General features: G+C 41.1%; 1 protein-coding gene across 1 annotated transcript; it reads left to right on the forward strand.

Annotated features, from left to right (window-relative positions):
- Window positions 1-1727: 1727 nt before the first annotated feature.
- Window positions 1728-23503, forward strand: PARP15 (poly(ADP-ribose) polymerase family member 15; the record flags this gene model as incomplete). The annotated part of the gene is given in 9 exon segments (XM_080654688.1): window positions 1728-1798; window positions 1800-1879; window positions 3318-3467; window positions 6322-6384; window positions 10899-11066; window positions 13570-13779; window positions 17518-17651; window positions 20949-21123; window positions 21440-23503. Coding segments are annotated over 9 exon segments (1341 nt in total). The 3' UTR covers window positions 21730-23503.
- Between the last annotated feature and the right edge of the window lie 1678 nt (window positions 23504-25181).

The following is a 25181-nucleotide window of genomic DNA, read 5'->3' on the forward strand; positions in this document are numbered from 1 at the left end:
GTTGCTGTTTTCATTAAGGCCGATGTCATTGTCAACACCGTACCGGTGGATCTTCAGCTTGGAAGAGGATCACTCTCTCAGTCTCTTTTGTGTAAAGCTGGTCCCATGCTCCAGACAGAGTTAAATGCCACCAGACAGGAAACAGAGGAGAAAGTGGGTAGCATATTCATGACAAGTGGATGCAATCTGAACTGCAAAGCTGTGCTCCATGTTGTGGCTCCAGACTGGGATAATGGAGCGGGGTCTTCTTGGCAGGTAGAAAATGTCCTTAGTTCTCCATATCATTTGATAGCATTGGTAATCTGCTGCCATGGTATAGATCTGTGGTTCTCAACCAAAGCAAATTTATCTCACAGGGAAACATTTGGCCTGTTACAACTGCTACTGGTAGCTAGGGGTAGAGGCCAGGACTGCTGCTAAATCCCTTACAAGGCATATGCCAGTCTCCAGAACAAATAATTATCTGGCCCAGCTTGAGAAACCCTAGCTTGTATTTAACCCTGTCTATTTATTGAAATCTTTATTACCTTTCGGGAAGAGTCCATCACAACTTTCAGTTATTTCAGAAAAACTGACCTTTAAAAGGAATAGCAATCATTGGGATTCTCTAGGAATGGTGTCTGAAGATTAGATTAGCATAATAATCCTTCAGTACAACTAAGAAATGCAGCCATATTTGTGGTGTAGAATGAAGAAGGGTCAGTGCCCTTCTTTTGATGACCTAATTTTCACTTCTGTTCCTAATTTAACCCCCCTAACTTTTTTTTCAGAATATAAAGTAATACGTGTACATTGCAGAAAATACACAGAAAGCACAAAAATAAAAATCAGAATCCAGCCACGTAGAGATAACTTTGATTAACATTTTACTATATTATCTTCAATTCAATTTTATGCATATTCATTTTTAGTTGATATATTCTTCCATTTTTAATCCTGCCTTTTTTACATAACATAAACACTAGCCCATGTTATTTAAAACTCTTCATAAACATCAATTTTAATTGCAATGAGATGCTCATAACCATTTCCATACTGTTGGGCCCTCTCTCCGGCATGAGTTTGAATCTCTCTAAAAGTCCTCTCCTTCTTGGTTTCTCCTTCTGACTCAATAAGCCCTGACAAAACCTAGGATAACAGAGAAGGCCTGGTCAGGGTTGCTGTAACCATAGTTTTTCTGTTTTCTACCAGCTTGAGCCCTAACTTATATAAATGCATTTTGTACATTTCAGATAATGGCAAATATAATCAAGAAGTGTTTGATGACTGTAGAACAGCTATCTTTCTCATCAATTACATTTCCCATGATTGGAACAGGAGATCTGGGGTTTCCCAAAACTGTATTTGCTGAACTAATTCTTTCAGAAGTGTCCAAATTTAGTAGCAGTGTGCGGCTGAAAACCTTACAAAAAGTTTACTTTCTGGTACATCTCGATGATGATGAAAGCCATAAGGTATGGTTACATATCTCTTCTGGTCATTCTGGCAAGCTAAGTGCAATCTGATGTCTTTTGTAGATGTATAAATAACAGCATTTTCTACTTTCTTGCCCATAAGTGCTGATGGGAGTTGTCATATAGAAGTGTGGTCTTCCCATGAAATAATATAAATCAGCACTGGTATTGAGGAAATTCCTAAATTGAATCATAACCCTTTGATTAAAAAGTCTCTGAAATAAGGAGAAAATCTATTGAGAACGATTGTTCCTGTTTGATGTTTGATTCTCCATGTTCCAAAGAATTGGGTTAATATTTCTACAGAGCATTGTTGTGGTCAGTAACTGTGTTTCTTTCTATCTAGGCATTTTTAGATAAATTCTCTAGATGGTCGAGTGGAAATCCCAACAAGGAGAGGATTCTCATGGTTGGAAATACCCAAGGTCTGGCTGGTCAAGTTGTTCTGCTGGGGAAATATTTCCCGTTGCTTAGTAACTCTTTGGTGTTAGTTGAAGTCCCATAGAAAGAGACAAATTCCCATGAAGAACAAATCAGTAATGGAGAAAGTGTCAGTGCATTCCAAAGAATAGATCATATTGTTGTGAATGAAATAACTGGTAATGAGGCCAGAATTCCTAAGATCCTATATAGTAAAAGGCTAATATGCAATCGACTGAAAACTGGTCGCTATGACGTATGCTGACCACCAGGGGGCAGACGCTCAACACAGGAGCTGCCCCCTGGTGGTCAGTGCGCTCCCACAGAAGGAGTACCACTCAGCAAGAAGCCAGGCTCATGGCTGGTGAGCGCAGCCTGGGCTGAGGGACACCCCTCCATCAAGTGCATGAATTTCCTGCACCGGGCCTCTAGTATGATAAAAGATAACTGAAATTTGCATGGCACACTAAACTTTACTGATTGCTTTCATATGTATTATATTATTTAAACTTATACCATGGCCCCATGGGCAAGTGGTGGGTTCTGTTGCCATTGTATAAATGTGGAAACGGAGGTCTAAAGAGTTTATGGCATTAGTAGAAACGGCACATCTAAGTTGTAAAGCCTCAGAGTGTAGAGTGGACAGTCATATGTCAACATGTTAAATGGCATATCACTGTCATTTTCCCAGAGCAGCCTTGCTATTGCTATTCCAGTGGGATATAAAGGGGGAGGAAGAGCTTCATGTTGATTAGTGAGCTGTTGTTTAACATTGGACAAATGACCTAGCCACTCTGACCATTTTTCCTTTTTGTAAAATGGTAATAAAAGGATCTCCCAAAGTACAAACTTTCAGTTATAAGATGAATAAATTCTGGAGACCTAATGTATAGCATGGGGAATACAGTTAATAATAATGTATCAAATACTTGAAATTTGCTAAGAGAGTGGATCTCAAGGGTTCTCACCCCACATACACGGCAACTGTGTGAGAATGGGTGTGTTAATCAGCTCAATTGTGGCATCATTTCACAATGAAAACTGAAATGAAAACACCTTAAATATATACAATTTTTGTTTGTCAACCATACATCAATAAAGTTAAAAAAAAAAGCATCTCCAAGAAATGTCAGCATGAAATGAGAGTGCACTTTGCTCTCTCACCTTCTTTCTCTCTCCTGACATCACAGCAACTTTTGCAGACAAATAGATGGTCAAGCAGATGTTTCTGCCTCATCCTATTTAACTGAGAAAATGTAGATATTCCTACTGCTACAAAACATTGTTTTCTGATTTCCTTAAAAAAGAACACCCAGCAGCTTAATAGACTAGGAGACATGGTAATGTTTGGATTTATTTCGAGGGGAAAGAAAGAGAGCGGAAACCCTTCATGTTTTTCCTGCAGGAGCCAGCTGCTCCTTCATCCATCTTCTTTCTTTTCAGGTATCTTTGGGACTGTCACTTGTCCTTGGCCCACAGTGTATGAAATGAAAATTGGTGCGATTACTTTCCAGGTTGCTATTGGAGATATTGCAAAAGAAAGTGCAGATGTTATTGTAAACTCAACAACAAGGATGTTTAACCTGAAATTAGGTACCTCATTTAAATTATATACTTGATTGTAACTATTAATAAAACCAATTTCTGGAAGGGAAATGGTGGCTAATGTTGCCCTGAATAGACAGAGAGGTGTGTTGTAAATATGCAGGCCCTGGAATCAGAAAGAACTGGCTTTGAATCCAGGCTATGCCACTTACCATCTTGTGGCCTTGGGCAAATCACTCAACCTCTCTGAGCCTGACTTTCTCTGCCATCAAATGCCTACTACCAAAGAAGCACCTTATACCTAGTGTCAGCTCTCATCCCCTTCTTAGCTCTGAACTATCAAAATTCCACACTTACAATTTAATCAGCTTTAAGTTCTTCTATTTTTATTTCCCTTTTTATGTTGATACTCACATCTCACCTCCCATAACTGTTCTCTATACTATACTGACCCAAATGAAATTCAACCTCTTTTTCTTAATTTTCCCTAAAATATTTGACCAGCCCTTTTGATATAACACTTTTGAGCATGCCCTCTCCACATGTTTACTCATTTATAACTTATATACATTACTCATATGCTGATATATCTTGTATATTATAAAACACTAATTTTTAAATTAAAAGGGCAAGATAAAACATAGGGTGGCTGGCTGGGTGGGGAGAGATCAACCAAAGAACTTGTATGTATGTATATGCATAACCCATCGATATAGACAATAGCATGGTAAAGGCCTGGGGTGGGGGACCAGGGCAAGCTACAAGGGGTCAATGGAGAAAAAATGGGGACATATGTAATACTTTCAACAATAAAGATTTAACATTTTTAAAAATATTTTCTAAATCACAAAAATATTATGGAACTTACCATGCAGAAGTGAATCTGTAGAATATCCATGCAAAAAAAAATTTTTTAAAAAATTAATCCTCACCCGAGGATATTTTTCCATTGATCTTTTAGAGAGAGTGAAGAGAGAGGGAAAAACAGAGAGAAACATTGATGTGAGAGAAACACATCAATTGGTTGCCTCCTGCGGGTGCCCTGACCAGGGCCTGGGCCGGGGAGGAGCCTGCAACCAAGATACATCCCTTGACTGGGACCCTTTGGTCTACAGGTCGACACTCTATCCACTGAGCCAAACAGGCTAGGGCTCCATTCAATTTTTTTTAAAACATAAAGAACATTCAATTATTTAAAACATAGTAAATTGAATATATGCATTTATTTTTGCTCCCTCTTGAAACCCTGACAGAGCAACTGTAAAGGAATTAAAAGGGTATAAACCCACAGAGAAAGAGAGTTGGAGGGAAAACAACAGTGAACAGAGATAGCAACATGTTTTCAGAAGATGGGAAGCAGCTAGCCAGTGAAGTTAGCTGACAGAATGGAGAAAACTTAGGACCTGCAGGAGAGAACAGCAGCCCCTAGGAACACAGGAACTGGAGGCAGCAGGAACCTGGGAAGGCAGGGGATAAAAAGAGGTGAAAATGGAATTGGATGGAATTCTGAATCAGTAGCACTTAGACCTTTGATGCTATCCCCCATCCTGTGCAGCAGTAACTTCCCTTGCTCTTTCCTAGCCAGAGATGGGAGGTATAATTTTTTTTAGAGACACTGAACCAGAGAGCTTTCCGGACTTAGCACACTGGGAACAGGTGAGATGAGGATGGGGAGCTAGACTGAAAACAGGGTTTCAGTGAGGTGTCTGTAGTGAACAGTGAGTGCCCAGCCCCTATCCCTGTGGGGCTCTATGAGCAGCAGATGGGCTTGTGCTCCCCAGATGGGAGATGGGAGTATTCTTCTGGGGTGAACCTGATCGTCCTAAAGTCCAGTAGTTACTGCCTGCTCACCTTACACTGAAGCCTATCAGTCAGCAAGCCTCCTGCACATGGAGCTTCCAAAATCACTCTTACATATGAATGGAGTGACAAATACCACGTATTTGAGAAAAACCTCCACCATTGCAAAGTCAGAGACCAAAACAAACGAACTGAAAAAAAGGAGATTTTTAAAAAGAGACAATTCATAATCATGGAGATATGGGTACATAGGTAGATAGATAGATAGATAGATAGATAGATAGATAATAGATCAATAGATCTTCATGATGATGAAATAACTAACATTTATTTAGTACTTTCTGTGTGCCAGATTCTGTGCTAAGTAATTTTTATCCATTATCTCTTTCAATGTTCAACAACCCTGTAGGAAAAGTACTATGCCAGCCTTTGTGTAACAGGTGAGGAACTGACCAGTCACATGTTAGCTAGTAAGTGGTGGAGTCAACTCCAACCCAGCGTCAAAATGCAAAGTCCATGTTTTCAACCACTGAACCCAGTTGTCCTTAGATGTGACCAAGGTGGTGAGGCTGCAGCCTTGATCGGAAGATTCATTGATCGGAAGCCAGCCAACTATCTGTCTAATTGCGAAAAACCCAGCCAAACCAAATTAAATAACAAAATCAAAGAAGTTAAGTAAATTGCTCAGGGTTATTATAGTTTTGAGATTCATGCTTCTCATTCATATCAGAACTTTAATTTTTGTATTTTTATTCAATTTTGTAAAATAGTAAGCAAAAAATGAAAAACACACACACACACACACACACAAAAAAAAAACCCACACAAAACAAAACTTAAATAACTGCAGAAATATCCCAGTACAAATAGAGGCGGTAAAGCTGCAGACACTGGACACTTTCAGCTGTTGGGCAGTGCCCTCATCCTGTGGGTCAGATTGTTCATTCATCTGCCATTGAATGAAGGCAGCTATAGAAAGGTGATTTTCTAAGGAGGGGGACGTCAATGGATTATGCAAAGGGTGAGCTGAGTAATGTACAAAAGCAATAACTACTTATTGAATTTTAACAGATGCTTTACATCATTAATATGTCTTCTGTAGGGGTGTCAAAAGCAATTTTAGAAGGTGCTGGACCAGCTGTGGAAGATGAATGTGCTGTACTAGGTATGATCTCATGTTGCTTTTGCCTACAACCTATTGAAAATTAAAGGGCTGAGACTACTGTGAGAGGATCCATGGGTGGAGTAAGTGGTGAGTGCTTTGGAAGAAGGTAGGCTCACTAGGAGAGGAGACTTGGGTGGTATATGACGAGGTGGCTGTGGGGAAGAGGTCCTCTCCCCCACCATCCCACCTGTCTCTTCCTGAAAATTAAAAAGAACCCAGGCTCCACCTTCTTTTACTCAGGGATCCTCCCCGAGCTTTGCTTCTCTTCTTTCACCCATAAGACAGTTCTGCTGATGAGGAGTATGACAATGGCTATCCCACATGTGGTTGTGAGGAGGAGAAGGAAAAGTGAATGTAAAGAAAGTTTTGTAAGCTATAAAGTGCTCTATAAACGACCTTTTACTTTCCCCAGTCTTGTTCTACTTCACATAGCACAGCATGTACCTGAGTTTTACTCCTTTTATGAATACACTAGAGGCCCGGTGCATGAAATTCGTGCACGGGGGTGTGTGTCCCTCAGCCCAACCTGCACCCTCTCAATCTGGGACCCCTTGGGGGATGTCTGATTGCCAGGCCTAAACAGGCAGTCGGACATCCCTTTCACAATCCGGGACTGCTGGCTCCCAACTGCTTGCCTGCCTGCCTGATTGCCCCTACTCGCTTCTGCTTGCCAGCATGATCACCCCTAACCACTCCCCTGCCAGCCTGATAGTCCCCAGCTGCCCACCCCTGACAGCCCAGTCACACCCAAATGCCCTCCCCTGCATATTCCCTTTTTATTAGATAGGGTTTTTTCTTTAACATATTGGACAGCCCTAACTGGTTTGGCTCAGTGGATGGAGTGATGGCCTGCAGACTCAAGGGTCCCAGGATCGATTCCGGTCAAGGCCATGTACCTTGGTTGGGGGCACATACCCAGTGGGGAGTGTGCAGAAGGCAGCTGATTAATATTTCTCTCTCATAGATGTTTCTAGCTCTCTATCCCTTTCCCTTCCTCTCTGTAAAACTTCAATCAAACATATATAAAAAAAGAAACATTTAAGATTCCTCCATATCTGCCTGGCTGGTGTGACTCAGTGGCTGAGACCCCAGGCTGGGGCTGGGACGGGATTGCTCTGTGGGGCCCCATGCCCCTCCCAGGCTGAGACCCCAGGCTGGGGCTGGGATGGGATCGCTCCATGGGGAGTGAATTTGTTTTTGTTTTTTATAAAGGGTCAGGAGGGCCTATGGGCAGCATTCTGCCAGGCCGCTTACTCTGCCGGGACTCTGGCGGGGCTTAGAGGACTGGGCGCCGCCATCTTGTGGCTATGGGGGCTGCCATTTTTGTCGTGGAGTGATGGTTAATTTGCATATTACTCTTTTATTATATAGGATAAGGGAGCCTGTGTGGGTCTGAGGGGTTTTCTGACACCAACCAACTCTCCACTTCTGACACTACCCACCTGAGTTAGTACCAGATTCTACAAGTTAAAGGTCTCACTCCCACAAGATTGCCCGCCCTCCCACCTTCAAATGCCTGTTTTAAGTCCCAGGGGCCACCTGTACTTCTGACTGGCTGGCTACAAATTCAGAAGTTCCAAATAACCCCTTCTCAGGTTCAACAATTTACTAGAATAATTCATAGAACTCTGTAAAACACTTTTCTTACCTTTCCCAGTTTATTATAAAGGATACAACTCAGGAACAGCCAAGTGAAAGAAATGAGTCAAATGACAAAGCTAAAACAATTTAATAACGAGTGTGAGGTCCTTTATTTAAGAAAACAACCCATGGAGGGGAGTGTAGTGCCTTACAAGTGTGGAGCACTCTTCCTGAGGGACTGTGGGCAAGAGTGAATTTTTTAGAGGATTGGAAGTGGGACTGTGGAAACAGTGTGTGATTGGCTGGGGTTGTATATTGGACTTCAGTTAGAAAGATCCGGCAACAAGGAAATAAATATAGTGCTTAGAGTTGGTTCAGAGTTGGTGTTTGGGGATTGGCTGACTGGATATACTACGTTTCTGGCCAAGTGGAGCATTTACAGGAAAAGGAGGGTTTGGTTTGAGAGTTCAGTTTGCTGAAGTGGCTCACCAGGCAGGAGTGCACCTAAAATTTTATGCCAGCACAGGACAGGGTATGGGGAAAGAGGCACAGAGCTCCCATGCCCTTTCCAGGTGCACCACCCTACCTACACCTGGAAGTACTTACCAACCAGGAAGCTCCTGAACTCTGTTGTTTAAGGGTTTTTATGGAGCTGTCACTACGCAGGCATGATTGATTAAACCATTGGATTTGTGACTGAGCTCAATCTCTAGCCCCTCTCCAGTCCCTAGAGGTCAGGGGGTGGGGCTGAGAGTTCCAATCCTGGAAAGATGGCTTGGTCCAGGGGTCCTCAAACTATGGCCCGCGGGCCACATGCGGCCTGCCGAGGACATTTATTCAGCCTGCTGGGTGCCGCTGCCTGTCCTGCTTAGCAGCCAACTCATCCCCGGCCCGCAGTGCGCATAGGAATTTGTTCATAGTTTTTTTTTTAAACTATAGTCCGGCCCTCCAAAGGTCTGAGGGACAGTGAACTGGCCCCCTGTTTAAAAAGTTTGAGGACCCCTGGCTTGGTCTTTCGGGAGCTATCTAGCTCCACTTCTCAGCCTCCAGGAGTTATCTCACCTATAAATATAAAAGCCTAAGCGACCATTACAACTGAAACAACCTAACGGACAACCAAACTGGCTGCGTGGGGCGACCAGGCCAGCAGGGGGGTTAGTGAGGGATGACCAAATGACTGAGTAGCAGGCTGTGTGGGGTGACCAGGCCGGCAGGGGGGTTAGTGAGGGACGACCAAATGACTAAATAGCAGGCTGCCTGGAGTGACCAGGCCAGCAGGGGGGTTAGTGAGGAATGACCAAACAACTGAGCAGCAGGCTGTGTGGGGCAACCAGGCTGGCAGGGGGGGCAGTTGGGGGTGACCCGGCTGGCAGAGGGGGGCAGTTAGAGGCAACCAGGTCAGCACAATGGGGCAGATAGGGGTGACCAGGCCAGCGGGGGGGGGGGGGGGACAGTTAGGGGCAACCAGGCCGGGGGGGGGCAGTTGGGGGTGATCAGGCCATCAGGGGGGCCAGTGAGGGGTGTTCAGGCCAGCAGGCAGAGGTGGTTAGGGGTGATCAGGCTTGGCAGGGGGGGCAGTTAGGGGCAATCAGGCAGGCAGGCAGGTGAGTGGTTAGGAGCCAGCAGTCCAGGATTGTGAGAGGGATGTCTAACCCTGGGATCGGGCCTAAACCCACAGTCGAATATCCCCCAAGGGGTCCCGGATTGGAGAGGGTGGATCCTGGGCTGAGGGGACCTTCTCCCTCCCGTGCATGAATTTCATATACTGGGCCTCTAGTTAATGTATAAAAGATACTCTTATCACTCAGGGGATTTGAAGGGTTCCAGGAACTCTGAACCAGGAGCCAGGAATGAAATATTTATTTTTTATTATAGCATGGTAAAGAACCTGTAAGAGTGAGCATAAAATGTTCATCCTTCAAAACCAGGACTGAACCTTGCAGAGTACACAGTCAGCTCTGAGTATGATTTGGAGAAGTCACATGTTTGACAACACATTCCCACAACTGACCTATTGTCATGCCTGAAACTCCCACCTTAATAGTTCTCCTCTAAGACATTTTCTCTGGAGTGAATAAATTCCTGGAGAGAGATCAGAGGATGGTAATATTGGTCCCAACATGAGGACATCAGCAGGGATTTATTTGTGTGCTGCAAGAGCTAGCTGTACCTTGGAAGGCAGAAGCAGAGCATGAAGCTGGCCTGACAGCTGGAAAAGTCTAAGGATGATACCTGGGAGAGGAGAGCAGGTGGACACCTGAGGGGCAGCAGGGAGTGCCTGCGCGATGGAAGCTCACCAGGAGGGTGGGGTGGGGTGGGGTGGGCAGGGACCAGTTCTCCTCCTCCTGCATTTCCCTGGAGTCTTGCTTTGCTCAGAGAACAAAAAGGTGGTGCCTTAAAACAAGCCCTGATAATTTCCATGTGCTCAAGAGCTCTATGGGTTCTGAGAGAGGGGAAGTTTTCATGCTTTCATACCTCCACACCACACAATACATTACTTTCACCTCCTTGAAAAGTGAATCTGGCTGAATGAAGTATAAATTACTCTCCTGGACAGTAGAGAGGGAGTTGAGAGCTCTGGACACTGACTGCTTAGGTTCAAATCCTGGGCGGTCTTCGGCTGCTGACCTTAACCACCTGTGCTTCTGTTTAATTTGTGAAATGGAGAAAACAGAACCTATGTCACAGGCTTGCTTTGAGGAGTGCGTGAATTAACGCAGGTGCAAAATATTCAATAATGAATAACCTGGATTGTAAAGGAAATGAGCCTGTCATAGTCCCAGAGAGTGAAACCAGCTAGATTGAGGGAGGAGGTTGCACTTGGTCAGGAATCTTCAGGGCTTTTTCCTTTGTCAGCTATTTTCATCTCAAAAATCAGCGTTGCTTCCCGTAACTAATGTACTGTGTGTGTTTCCTTTTTTTTTCTTTCCCAGCGACACAGCCTCACAGAGATTTTATAGTTACACAAGGTGGATTCCTATCGTGCGATATAATAATTCATGTCCTTGGAGAAAATGATGTCAGGAAATCAGTTTCCAGTGTTCTAGAAGAGTGTGAACAGAGGAAGTACACATCTATTGCCCTTCCTGCCATTGGAACAGGTTTGCAGCCTCCCATCGCCCAAAGATTCAGAATAACCCAGATTCCTTTAGACAACCTCACTTTTAATAAACTCAATGCTGAGTCCAGAAAGTGATAGTGAGGTAAATCAGAAAGTCGGCAGGCAACCTGTCAGACCCTTCTAGGGCCATCTGTTGGTCCTGTGCCTCTTTTATCCATCTTTTTCTTTATTTTAGGTTTCCTAAGTATCTTTCCATGTTTGGCCCTTCACGTCATGGTTTTCTCACTGTTCATTTTTCTTCCCTTTGGGGGACTCATTTGTTCTCGTTACACTAGTATCAATGACCATTTCAGCACTGACTCCCAAATCAGCATTTCTAGGCTTCTCCAGAATCTCCTCAGGGAGATTTCTCTGTCACCAGAAACATGATGATATTACAATCCAAACTCATTATCATCCCTTGAGTTGTCTCATTTTCTAGTTTCTTCCCTCGGAGGTGCCATGAACTCCCAGCTGTCCTGCCACGTTTGCTTCTTTGTGTCCCAGACCCCTGTAGTCAGCAGGTCCTATTAAATCTTCTTCCAGAGGGTAGTTCAGTTTCAGCCTTCTTTTTCGTTTCCAAACCCATAAGACCACTCCCCACTGGTTTACTGCCGTGTTTCCCAATTGGGTCCTCATTTGTGGAGTCAGATTGAAATGCAGTTACCCAGGCCCTGTGCAAGGCACTTGGTATAAAACCACGACTAAGATACAGTCTCTATCCTTAACCAACAAGCTCAGATTCATCCTGCTCACAGTTTCTAGGAACACTTTCCTCATCATCTCTATCATATCATACAATCATTTGCTCCTACTTGAAGATGATGTTAATAGCTCACTCCCCGATTCATTCACACCCAATCGCACATGCTTTTAAAGAAGCCCTGAGAAGGGCCCTAATGATGCCTTCACATGGTTTTATGATTTAGTAAAACTTCAAAAGTGAGACACCACGGGTTAAGACCACTGTTACTTCCTACTTTGAGTTCTCAGTATTCCCTGGGCACTGGGTGTTGGAGTGGCTGCAAGCATTTTTGGAAAACAGCTAAAAAAGTTGACTTAGGAATACATTTTTAGCATTTAAAAATTTATACTTGGTTGTGATTTCTTTTCTGATTCTAAATATTCACTTTTATCGTAATTTTCTGTTTGTAATTTTATGTTCTTCTTCTGAGATGTATACATTTCAAAACTTACAATGTATGTGAACCTAGCCTTGACTATTAGTTTTCCCCGTTGGTAGATAAGAACTTAAAGTATTAAAGCACAAGATCACACAGCTAGAAGGCAACATAACTAAGTTCAAACCTAGGCAGCTTAGCCTGTACATTTCAACTATTACTTTTTTTTCACATTACCTTTTATTTTTTTTACCATTATGCTCTTAATTACTATAGTCTTAGCAACATATTCTTATCTCTAATATCTACTATCTTCTATTATCACTCCAATTTTATAGCTGAGTAAACTGAAGTTTAGAGGTGTTGTGGGCTGAGTTGTGTCTCCCAAAATTCATCTACTGAGGCCTTAATTCCTACTTCAGAATGTGACTGTATTTGGAGACACAGCCTTTTAAGAGGTAATTAAGTTAAAATGAGGTTATTGGAGCGGTCCCTAATCCAATATAACTGGTGTCTTCGTTAGAAGAGGACATTGATAGCTACAGAAGGAAGGCCATGTGGAGATAGCCAGAAGATGGCCATCCACTAGCCACATTGATCTCAGACTTTTAGCCTCCAGAATTTTAAGAAAATAAATTTCTGTTGCTTAAGCCCCCAGTCCATGGCACTTTGTTATGGCAGCCCTAGCAAACTAATATGTGGGATCAAATGACTTATCTAAGATCTCACAGTTAATCAGTGGAGAGCCAGGACATAAACCCAGATCTTCTGCATGCAAATAGCATGTTGTTTTCTCTGCACTTCCAATGCCCTTCAGCTAAAACCACTAGGAGTACACCCTATGGGGAACTATGCAGCATCTCAGCAAGAAGTTGTGAAAAGGACTTGTTAATAGATTTGAGCTTGTGCTAGGTGACTTCATGGCAGTCACAAGTAAGTAGGGCTTTGCTTTGGATTGGATGCTTTCAGGAAGCGGATGTAATTCTATGATTGGGTATATTATCTGGAAGAAGAAAAGAGTGTAGCTAAAGCTGTGATTGGTAATGAAGAATGATTGTTCATATTAGTCAAGATGGGGGTGTTGAGCCATTTATATGGTTTGGATAGTGTTCATATTTTTGTCTGTGGTCAGACATGACTATGCAGGGGTCTCCTTTTGGCTTAATTCATCATGGTTACAGAGTGGTTACATTCGATGATGCTCTATGAAATAATTTGTGTTCAGCTGTAGAACACCAAGACCCAACTATGAATGCCAGATCAGTTTCTGGCTGTCGGATGTTGCTTTCCTCTTTCTCAGCATCAGGAACTGCATTTGCCAAATCTGATCACATGACCAACACCAGCTGAAACTATTTTTGTCACTTAATTTTTTTTTTCCAGGAAATGCTGGGAAAAACCCAATCAGAGTTGCTGATGACATAATCAGTGCTATTGTAGACTTCACACGGAAACATTCTACTCCATCACTAAAAAAAGTTAAAGTTGTCATCTTTGTAACTGAGCTGCTGAATGTATTCTATGACAGCATGAAGAAAAGAGAAGGAATAGCCACATCACCTACCTTTCAGTCCACATTTTCCGAGGCTGCATGTAAGATGTTCTTTTAAAAATCATGTGGTTATCTGTAATATCACTTAGAAAGTGTTTAGATGCGAATGCTCACTATTTCTATGAGTTTTAGGACTTTACAGAAAACCTGTAATACTTGGGAAAAGTACAGGAACTATGGAACACAATCTCCTGTCAACTGATTATTCTTCTGAGGGACAAAATCATGCCTGGGAAACAGGAATAACAAATGAGCAGAAAGAAGAGAAGGGCTGAGAAAGCAGAAAGAGGGGAATAGACTTTGAAAATCCAAGCCAATGATCTCATGTTCTTCCTTTTTGTTTGGTATTGACCGTCAGTGCCTCTTGTAGCTATGAACTATCTGGTCAATACTGGTTTATTGATCATCCACCTCTAGACAAGTTAGCCTGAGAACAGAAGCAGATGCAAGAAAAGAGAGGCCAGGGTAATCTGGTTGTACTACATCATGAGCAAACAGATTCCTGCTTTGAAAGTATCTATATCGACCTGCTCCTCTGATCTAGCCTTCTCCCATTTTGTGACTTCTGTATTGCTGTTAAAATAACTAGAAAAGTAGCCTCCTCTTGCAACTACTGTTTTTACCCTTTTTTTGAGCACTTACCCAGAAAGCACTGAGTTTTACTGGCAATGAGGCATACCTGTCACCAGCAGCCTTCCTAAACTGAGAATTGTCTGCCAGCAAGAATTTCATTTCTCCCTCCACTTACTTCCTGATAACAATTCTCCTCAATGTACTGCAACACACAGTACATGTAAGAGCTCCATGCACACACACAAAATAAATAAAAATACTAGTTGGATTTGGCAGTAGCAAGTAATAGAAAATCCACTTTAAAGTAGCTTAAGCAAAAAATGGAATTCATTGACTCACCTGTCTATAAAGTCCAGACATACTTGGCTTCAGGCCCAGTTTGACCCAGTTGCTCATTTGATATCATCTGGACTCTGACTTTATCTCTCATTCTCTTCTCAGCTGTGTTGTCTTTATTATCAGGTTCCACACAGTGTAAGATGGCTGCTCACAGCTTCAGGTCCATATCCTTGTATGATCAGGCCCAATAGGAGAGAGAGAATCCCATAGCAATATATCCCATCAGGAATATGATGCTTGGGAACAGAAGTACCATTATAAGGCCTGTGATTCCTTCTGATTGGACCAGCTTAGGTCATTTTTGCAGAATTACACTAACTGGCCAAGCCAGACTCACAGTCTTTATACTTAAACTGGAGGGGGTCACTATCTGAAGCAATAGCGAAGGGTTGTCTTCCAAAGGAAATTCAGGATGCTTTCACCAGGGAAAGGGGGAAAGGATGCCAGACAGTTAAATATAACAAATATCTACCATAGTATCTAGGGATGTATAAATGAACATTTTTTCCCTTTGGTCTTTATAGAGGACATTTTTTTAATTTAAATATAAGAGCAGTAAGTCATTATTAGTAAAGTAAAAACAAATAAAGTTAAACTTGTTCTCAAGAAGTTAAATTGACATGAAATTTACATAATAAAACAGGGATGTTAAAGAAGGAAGGAAACAAAAAATGACTAAAATAAGCAGACAGGTGATCATATAGTAGTTGAGGCAAAAACAAACAACAACAAAACTGCCTCACATAATCTTTGTTGTTAGATAATAGGAATGATACAGATAAAATGTCAGATAAAAAGGAAGTTTATTGGCAAAGATAAACTTCAATTTTAGTAAGAATTTTTCATATGGATTTCTTTATTTTATTGTTATTTTAAAAAATCCTCACAGGAAGATATGTTTATTGCTTTTAGAGAGAGGGGAAAGGAGAGAGAGAGAGAAACATTGATCAGTTGCCTTCTGTACACTTCCCAACCAGGATCGAACCCGAATCCTAGGTATGTGCCCTGATGGGGAATCAAACCCACAATCTTTCAGTGCATGGGACCATACTTCAACCAACTGAGCCACACCAGCCAGGGCTCATATGGACTTCTTTAAAAGAGAACTTAAAAAGGATAGCATTGAGTTTCATTTGAGCAGATGATACACAAGTTACTTTCCAATGTATATTAAAGCTATTTATTGGTTCAGAGAGCATTTATTGAGCACCAACTGTGTATCAGACACTAGAGATATATATTTGGGAGTCATGTAAATGGATGGGAGTTGAAGCCATTGAGCATGGGTTGGATTATCTGTGGAGAGTATGAAAGGTGAAGAGAGTGGACACTGAAGGCAGAGCCGGGATTCTTGGTGTTTAATCCCACCTTCACTTGTGGAGAGGAGACTGAGGCAGGCGCACAAGGAAAGGTATAGGAGAGCATTTGTCTTCAACACCGGGAGTGGGAAAGGAGAGAGAGATTTATCTTTTAAAAGATATTTATAGGGAAAGAGCTCAAGAAAGTGCCCAGTACTCTTAAAGAAAGGTGGCTCACATGTTATTTTTTATGAAGCACTGGGCTGTAGAAAACACCAAGCGTAATCATTTTTTAAGAACAATAACCATGTGTTTGTTTATAAAGGACTTGGCATCCCCTAAAGTGCTTTAATGCCTCTTACTTTATTTTAAACTTGTAACAATGCCATGAGGTGGTAGAGAGAGCAGATCTTATTATCTCCAGTTTACAGATGAGAAAATGAAGTTTACACGGCTGGTCACAGGTTGAGGCTTATCAGGTCTTCTGAATCCAAGTGCTGGTGGTTTTCTGATCTGTAAGCTCATGGCGTGAAAGGAAGGTAGGGCCCAAAGAAACACTCCCCTTTCTTTCCAGTTTTGCCTGCTGCATTCAGAAAAACAAAGAACAGGTCCAAGAGGACTCTAACCCCTATGACTAGAAATGATTAGGCCAAAAGATCTGGAAGGGGTGGACAGTGGGGGAAAGAAAAGAACTGAATTTGCAGAAACTACACACCCTACCATGGGAAAACTTTTCCAGAAAAACTCTTTGAAAATGGAATTTGAAAAGACCTCCCAGATTAGGGTAAGATGCTTCACTTTGTCACTAGGATTTCATTCCCTGAATGGACTTGGAAAACAGGATGGGAGTGCCCTAGATCCCTCTCCCAGGCCTGGCATATCTTTCACTAAAAATGGGTAAATTGTGGCTTTGTTTGTAAGGAGAATCCTTTGGTTTTAATCCGTGGTATTGTGGCATTTTCTTCTCTAATACGATCTGTCCATATTTCTACTAGTCATACCATCTCAGGACGCTGATGTCTATGTAGCTCAGTGTGTTTAAAGTTTCTGGAAGCTATTGGAAAGCAAAGAGAAACTTTGAGCATCACCACTTTATGTGAAAGCATTCACTGAGCACTTCTGTTATTTTCTTTAGGTGGTGTTTACTTAGCAAGGAAGATGGGATACAGAACAATGTGTTTTAAACATCTTTAGCAGGATAATCATGTTGCAAAAACCACACTAAATAGAACTTATAAAAGTGAAAACACCAATAAATTAGCTTTCATGTTTATATATTAGCTTCTTATGGAATTCCATAGAACTTTCTAGGAAAATTATCATTTCAAGCTATAGTGAATCTAAGTTTATCTAAGTATTTTAGCTAAACCATTAATTAACCTATGTTGTATTAGTGTCAGAACTGTTCACTTCATCTGTGTTTACCAAATTTAGGATAGTAGAGTTGTAGCTTCCTCCCACCTTAAAGACTAGGATTAGATGAATGGGAAGAAAGAGCATTAGAAATGCCTAGGTTTTCAGAGATCCTTGGTAATGAATGTCATGTTTCACCAAATGCTAACTTTCCAGATAATATTCCTGAATACTGGTCTGACGTGAATCAGCAGCTGTTTTGTGTGATCCAGCTACAACCTGGACAGTCAGAATATGACACTGTGAAGAATAGATTCTCTCAGACTTGTCTTTCCTACAGAATAGAGAAGGTAATACTGCATTTTAAAAACGACTTCTTTTAAATATTAAAAAACTAACATGAAAGCTATCTTTTTATATAAGTTCTTTCTTCTTTTATATCTTATATTTTAACTAGATGCCTGGTGCATGAAATTCGTGCATGCGGGGGGCGGGATGTCCCTCAGCCTGCCTGTACCCTCTCCAATCCAGGACCCCTCGGGGGATGTCCGACTGCCGGGGGATGTCCGATCCCTGTGGGATCGGGCCTAAACTGGCAGTCAGACATCCCTCTAGTAATCTGGGACCGCTGGCTCCTAACCACTCACCTGCCTGCCTGCCTGCCTGATCACCCCTAACCACTCTGCCTGCCTGTGGGATCACCCCTAACCACTCTGCCTGATCATCCCTAACCATCTCTGCATGCCTGCCTGATCGTTCCCAACTGCTCTCTCCTGCCAGCCTGACTGCCCCCAACTGCTCTACCCTACCAGCCTGATCGCCCCTAACCACCTCTGCCTCATTCCCCAACACCATGGCTTTGTCCAGAAGACATCTGGTCTAATTAGCATATTAGTATGATTGGACTCACTCAAGTTCCATAAACTTCAAATCTCACGATTCATGCATTAACAATAATGAAGGAGACCCCCAAAAGTTATATGTATATGTTGGAATACTTTAACTTACAATTCGAAAACCCACTGAAACTGATTAAAAAAAAGAAATGTATTAGAAATTAATGGAAAGTCCAGAAGTAGGACGGTTTTTGGAGCAGTTGGATCCAGTGGCTCGATGATGTCTTGGGTCCAGTTTCTCTGGATTTGCTGTTTGCAGTGTCAGCCTTGTTTGAAGGCAGGAGTCCCTTCGTGATTATAGGATGGCTGCTGGTGTCAGCCAGAGAGTCTCGGCTTCCCCCATTCACATTCTTCAGAAGAGACACTGTGTTCTGTCACACAATTAATAGATAAGAGTACCAGGCTTTGTGTTGAGTGGGACACTCCAACCAGTCTGGGTTGGGGAAGTTACCATATACTGATTGCCTTGGACCTGGGCTATTGGAACCCATCATGAGATTTATTTAACCCAATTGGGTTCCATTTTAGAACTATAAGGAGGGCCAACTCCACCCAAACCAGAAGTTTCTCCACAATGGGGATGAAGTGGAATAGATGATCAGAGATTGTACAATGTCCATTCACTATGCTGCATAAAAATATTAGCCAGTAAAGTGTAGGAGTTTATTAGAAGGTCCTTATCATACCATAGGTATCAGAGCAGGGTGCAACAGCCTAGTAATTTAAAATCTAGCTGGTTCTTCCATAAAACTGTATACTGAACTACATTACAGCACTTATGAAATTGTGCTTTGGTAACTTTGCACATGCCTGATTCCCCTGTTTGGCTGTGGACTTTGTAAGGTAGGAATCACCTCCCACTCATCTCTGCATTCCCAGTACTTAGTATATTGTGGGACACAATACCTATGGAAGGAATGAGTAAAAATTCCTGAGAAAGAAGGAGAACCAGAAAAGAGAGATTGTAGAAGGGACAGATTTAAAGGAGGAGATGCTTCATTATGTTCAAAGCTGTTGAGAGTACTGGAACCTCGCTTTAATTTGTCTACTCAATTTCTGCAACATTATTGGCTCTTATCCTTCTATTATACCCATTTTAAAAAACATTAACTTTGAATTAATTCTATAACCTACCTTCTCTCCTGCTGCTGCTAAATAAAATCATTACTAATTCATGGTCTCCAACCTTAGCTGGACCCTTCAGGTACCTGGAATCCTCCCTTGCTTCCTCCAGTCAACCCCCTCATGCATTTCCTATTCCAAACCTTCATCATGAGGCTTCCATCACACTCAGCAGAAGAACTTTCCCTCCTGCTTTTATCACTTGGCTTCCCCTCAATATCTGCTTACAGTTGTCCACTCCCTTCTTCTTCAACCCTTCTTCTGCCTTTCTTTTTTTTTTTTTTCTTCTGCCTTTCTTTCCAGAACACCATTTGCTCAGATTTCCTACTCTCCCCCGAGATGTAGATTATCTGGATCTTTTTCTGATGCTTTCATACTCCATGTATGTTCTCCTAACCCATCCCTTCTCATAGTGAGGGGTGGTGATTTTTTTTTCTTGTCTTTCTCTCCCTCTAGACTGAAAGTGTTTTGAGGGCAGAGACCCAACACAGTGCTTGATTCACACTAGATGTTCAATAGATGATTAGTGAATTAAATTCATTCTCTAGAAGGAATGAAAGCCAATAGAGAATGATTTTCTGAAAAAAGTTGAAGGACAAAGTTCCAAGGAGAGGATGGTTCATGGTTTGAAATGCTCTTGATATCTCTGGAAAGAAATAGTCATTAAAATAGACAATTATGAGGTGATTTGTGACCATAATTGGAGCAATGCAGAAAGAATTATGATTGGAAGATCAGAAGGAATTATGGAAATAATTATTAAATGATTACAAATTTTTGAGTAGGAGTTTGAATGTCAATAAATTTCTAGGAATTCCAAGTAAACATTTTAATATAAATTATAAGTTCTTTTATGTAAAATAGATAACAATAATAAAGAGTATTATAACATACAGATGCTTTTAGCCTATCTTTTTTCTAAAGGCAAAAAGCTACTGTTAAACAAAATTTTAAACTTCCACCACTGAAAGTCTTTTGAAAAGAAAGACTTTTTGGGTCATTGTTACCAAGAAAAATGACCAGGTCCTGAGGCGTGAAGTCTAAACCTCCTGCAGCAGTGCCTGGTGGAAAAGATAGAATGCCTGCCTTCTTGGAATCAGCGAGCATTTTGCATCAAGTAGGGGGAAGAAGATGTAAGTACTAGTTTGAAAGAATTTACATTGGCTAGAGGTAGAGAAAGAGTGTGGGGAAAGATGAAGCCTGGCTAGTTCTGGGATAAGCGCAGAGTCCGTCAGGCAGAAGTGTTTGCTCATTCAGATTCGTGGTGGGGAACAATCTGGAAAGTTAATGTGTAAACAAGAAGCTGAGGCTCCTGGGGTTTGATGGTGCCCGGCTATTCTCTCGTTTAGATAATCTCAGCAATAGCTGCCTAGAAGTTAATTCATAGCCCAACATATACTCAGGAATGAGAGCAATCTTGTTAGCTGTTTGGTCTTCCACTCTCCAGCCCACTGTAATTCAGTATAGAACACCTCAGAATTTTTCTCTTGTCATTACCCACTCTGAATTTGCTGGTTATTTGCATTTTCTTCTCCTTCTCCTCCTTCTCTATATTGCTTAAAGGCCACAGCAGACACTGTACTGAGCTTTATGGTCATATCCAAATGTTTTGCTCTTTGTCATTTGTAGATTGAGAGGATACAGAATGAATTTCTCTGGCAGAGCTACCAGATAAAGAAAAAGCACATGGACATCAAGAATGGCCATATAGATAATGAGAAAATCCTCTTCCACGGGACAGATGCACACTCTGTGCCACATGTCAATCAGCACGGCTTTAATCGCAGTTATGCTGGGAAGAATGGTAAGGAAGCAAGTAATCTGACTGATCAGAATGAGGTGAATGGATGTTCTAGTGTTGACTATTCATACCCAAGCAGTGTAGCTAGCCATAGATGGCAGCCATACTGTCATTGTCAGGATAGAGCTCATTCTGTTTCACCCAGAAGGAGACTGGCAACCTTTCCAGGACAGATGAAGGAAATTTTAGAAATGATGAAAAGTGGCTGTGGTGACCAAGAACTGCATTAAAATTTTATTTAATTTTCAGGTTTGGGTATGGTTCTGCATACTGTGATAATTTTATATTGTTATGAATGGTTTTGTCTTTCTCTCTGCAGCTGTAGCCTATGGAAAAGGAACTTATTTTGCTGTTGATGCCAGTTATTCTGCTGATGATAGATACTCCAGACCAGACAGCACTGGGAGGAAACATATTTATGTTGTACGAGTACTTACAGGAGTCTACACACTTGGACGTGAAGGAATAGTTACGCCTCCACCAAAGAACCCTTACAATTCCATAGATCTCTTTGATTCTGTCACAGATGATATACAACATCCAAAGTTATTTGTGGTATTCTTTGATAATCAAGCTTACCCAGAATACCTCATAACTTTCAGATATTAAAACATAGGATTAAAAAAAACCCTCAGAGGTGATTTAGTCATCTATTTATGAGAACAATTTATAGAATTTTTGTCTTTGCCTTTGGTTTGTTTCAACAGATAAAAAAAATCCCCATGCCAGGTACTATAATGCTGAAAAAAAGCTTTTTAAAATGCTTTATTGCAATTTCTAGCATATCTTTCTTCTGAGCATATTGATGGGTGGAAGCTGAGAAATATAAATGACACAATTATAGCTACAACTACAGACACCAAATCCATAGGAAACAAAGAGAACATTTCTTTTTCTTCTATTGGAAAAGAAATAAGATGAATCATTCTAAAGCCAAGTTGTCATTGTTCTTATTGGAATATGTTAAGACCCCAAACTGTGTTGAGCTAAACCATACTATTAAATGAATAGGCTGCTATTGTGCATCTGTAACAGCTTGGGATTTTGCCTCCTTAAGAAACTCTTATTAGCAATAGAGTGACTGAATCAAAGAATATTATGTCAAATTTGTTGTGAAACAAATCTGGTAAAAATGTGTTGTATTGCTATCTAATGCTGCATAACAAATTACTGCCAAACTTAGTGTCCTTGTGGCTAAAGAATTCAGGCATGGCCTAACTGAGTTGTTCTGACTTAAGGTTTGTCATAAAGTTGCAGTGAAGATGAAGGCAGGGGATGCAGTCATCTGAAGGCTTTGCTGGGGCTGGACGATCTGCTTCCAAGGGGAATCACTCTAATAGTTGGCAAGTTTTTTGCTGGTTGTTGGCAGGAGCCCTCATTTTCTCTCCCCATGGGCCTCTCTGCAGGCTGCTTTAGTGTCCTCATGACGTGGCAGCTGACTTATTCCACAGTGAGCAACTCAGGAAAGAGAAGGCAGAAGCCACAATATCTTTTATGGTCTAGTCTCTGAAGTCATACTCCATCTTTTCTACAATAGCCTATTGGTTCCATGAATCAGCTCCTTCAATGTGGGAGGTATTAAACAAGGCATGGCCATCAGTAGGCAAGGATCATTGGGGACCATCTTGGAGGTCATATGAATAAGTGAATGAATGACAAGTTGATAAAATGTTAGCAGTGAAAAGGGCACTAGAGATCATCTAGTCCCACTGTCTCCTCATCTTTCTCCCTTCACCATCTCCTAGGGCAAAAAGCCCTCTGGCTCTGCTTGAGCACTTCCAGCACGCAGCATCTTGAGAGAACCTACTAGTATTCCATTCCAGGACAGCTCTAAGTATTGAAAAACTCTTGCTTATACTGAGTTGAAATCTATTCTTCAATGTCTATTAGCTGCTGATCACTGTCCTATCTACACTGACACAGAACATATCTCATTTCTTTCATAGATGGTGGTCCTTTAGATTCATCCCTTATATTAGAGTTAGGTAAATTCTTAAAATATTTAGTAGCATATTTATCCTGAAACATTGCTTTTCAAGAGTTGCAGACATTTAAGAAGTATTTATGTTATCATAAATAAAGCACATGCACATTAAGGAGTAATGCATTAAAAAAATTCTCACCAAACTCCATCACCCATAATTCCAATACTTCGAAGAAACCACTGCCAGTATTCTTATGTACTCTCTTCTAGTTTCTTCATCCACCTTCAAGAAAGTAAAAATCGCACTTTATTAAATTAACATTTTATTCAATTACCAATTATACAATACTGTATCTACATTTTCATTTAACATTACAAGTATTTGTCTCATTAATGGTTGAGTTCTGTACTATATGTGTATCATTTTCCTGTTATGTGTCATTAAATACCTTACATATCACTTTAGTTGTATTTAATGTATGTTTTTACATATATGTCATGTCAAAATAGGGTGGTTATATCTCTAGATAAATATATGATTGGAATATGAGTTGCAAAGACCATAATCTACCTTCATTAACATTACTTCCTAGATTTCTTAAAGGAAATATAGTTCTAGAGAACAAAACAATGTTAAATAATGCTCTGTTAACTACCTGGGCCTTGGCTTCCAATCCCAGTGTAGAATTCTAATGAGCCAGGTTGGAGCATGGAACAGCTCCTTTTCCTTAGGTAAGGTAGACTCTTAGGATGTAAACTGCTGTCTCCTGTCTCCTCTGGTGCTGTTATTCAAGGATTCCCCAATTTATTTTGCTGTACTCCTACTTCAGCAGTAAAACACCGAAGTCTTGAGTATAAAAGTAAAAAATATCCTTGGGTGAGAGTTAACAACAACATGATATTGATTTTTAGAGAGAGTGGAAGGGAGGGTAGGGTAGGGAGAGAGAGAGAGAAACATTGATGTGCCTCCTGCACACGTCCCAACTGGGGCCAGGGATTGAACTTGCAACCCTTTGATGCTCAGGCTGACACTCTAACCATTGAGAAACACCAGCCAGGGCTATACCCTTGGATTTTTATGGAGGCTTCATCACGTAGGCACAATCAATAATTAAGTCAATTCCAGTCCCTCTTCCCTTTCTGGAGACTAGAGCATGGTGCTGAAAGTTATATATATAAAAAAATTAATAGTTGACTTCAATCAGATTGGAATCTGGAGGGCCTGTAGGGGGAACTCTCATTCCTATGTTAGTCAAGAAGCTAAATAAGAACTCTGGTTATCACAACAGCCTTCTTTTTACCATCCATATAAGAACTTTCTCTTCATTTGTGGTGGTGAATTTGCCATGGCTGCATGTTCTGGGTTGCAGTTCTCTCTTTTTCCTGGAATAAACCCTTTTTTGCTAGAGGAATATCTAGTTTCTAATTGTGACTTGGTCTCCCTGATGACCAGCCCCGACCCAGAAGCTCACCAAGAGTTACCTCATTAGAAGAAAATACATTACCACACCCGGGAAATTCCAAGTTATTTAAGAACTCTTGTGTCAGGCACTGAGGTCAAATTTTAGAACAAAAGTTGCTCCTAATGCTGTTATCACTTAGGAAAATACAAGTGTTTTAGGAACTGTGTGCCAGGAACAAGGAGCAGAGATCAATATATATAGGATGTCCCCCCCCAAATTTACTTAAGAGCTGATAGCACAATTGATGTTTCTTTCTTTTCAGATTTAACCCATTGGAATGAATAATTATTCAAAGTGTGTATATAGTTTTTATTTGGATACCCTGTATTTTCCATTATCTCAGATGAATCTTGGTTTTCACCACAACTAATAGTAAACATATGAAGGGAATCTTGTAATTAGAGTGAATAACAATGTTGAAAGATGTTGCTTCATTTCCCTCATTGTTTATATTATTTTTGTAGCCACCAGAATATAAATATTCTCCTACTTTACTTTCCTTATCTTGTTAAGAAAGGCATTTTAAACACAGTAATTTATTTCTCTGAAGCCCTTTATTACCTAACTGTTGACCTTATTACCTAAAATTACAATTCTATAACTAAGGCCCATCAAATAAATAACTTTGACTTTTGAGAGGCGTTAGCTTGACATGCAGGCAGATAGGGCAGGGG

Source organism: Plecotus auritus (assembly GCF_963455305.1).
Source record: "Plecotus auritus genome assembly, chromosome: 2".
Lineage (NCBI taxonomy): Eukaryota > Metazoa > Chordata > Mammalia > Chiroptera > Vespertilionidae > Plecotus > Plecotus auritus.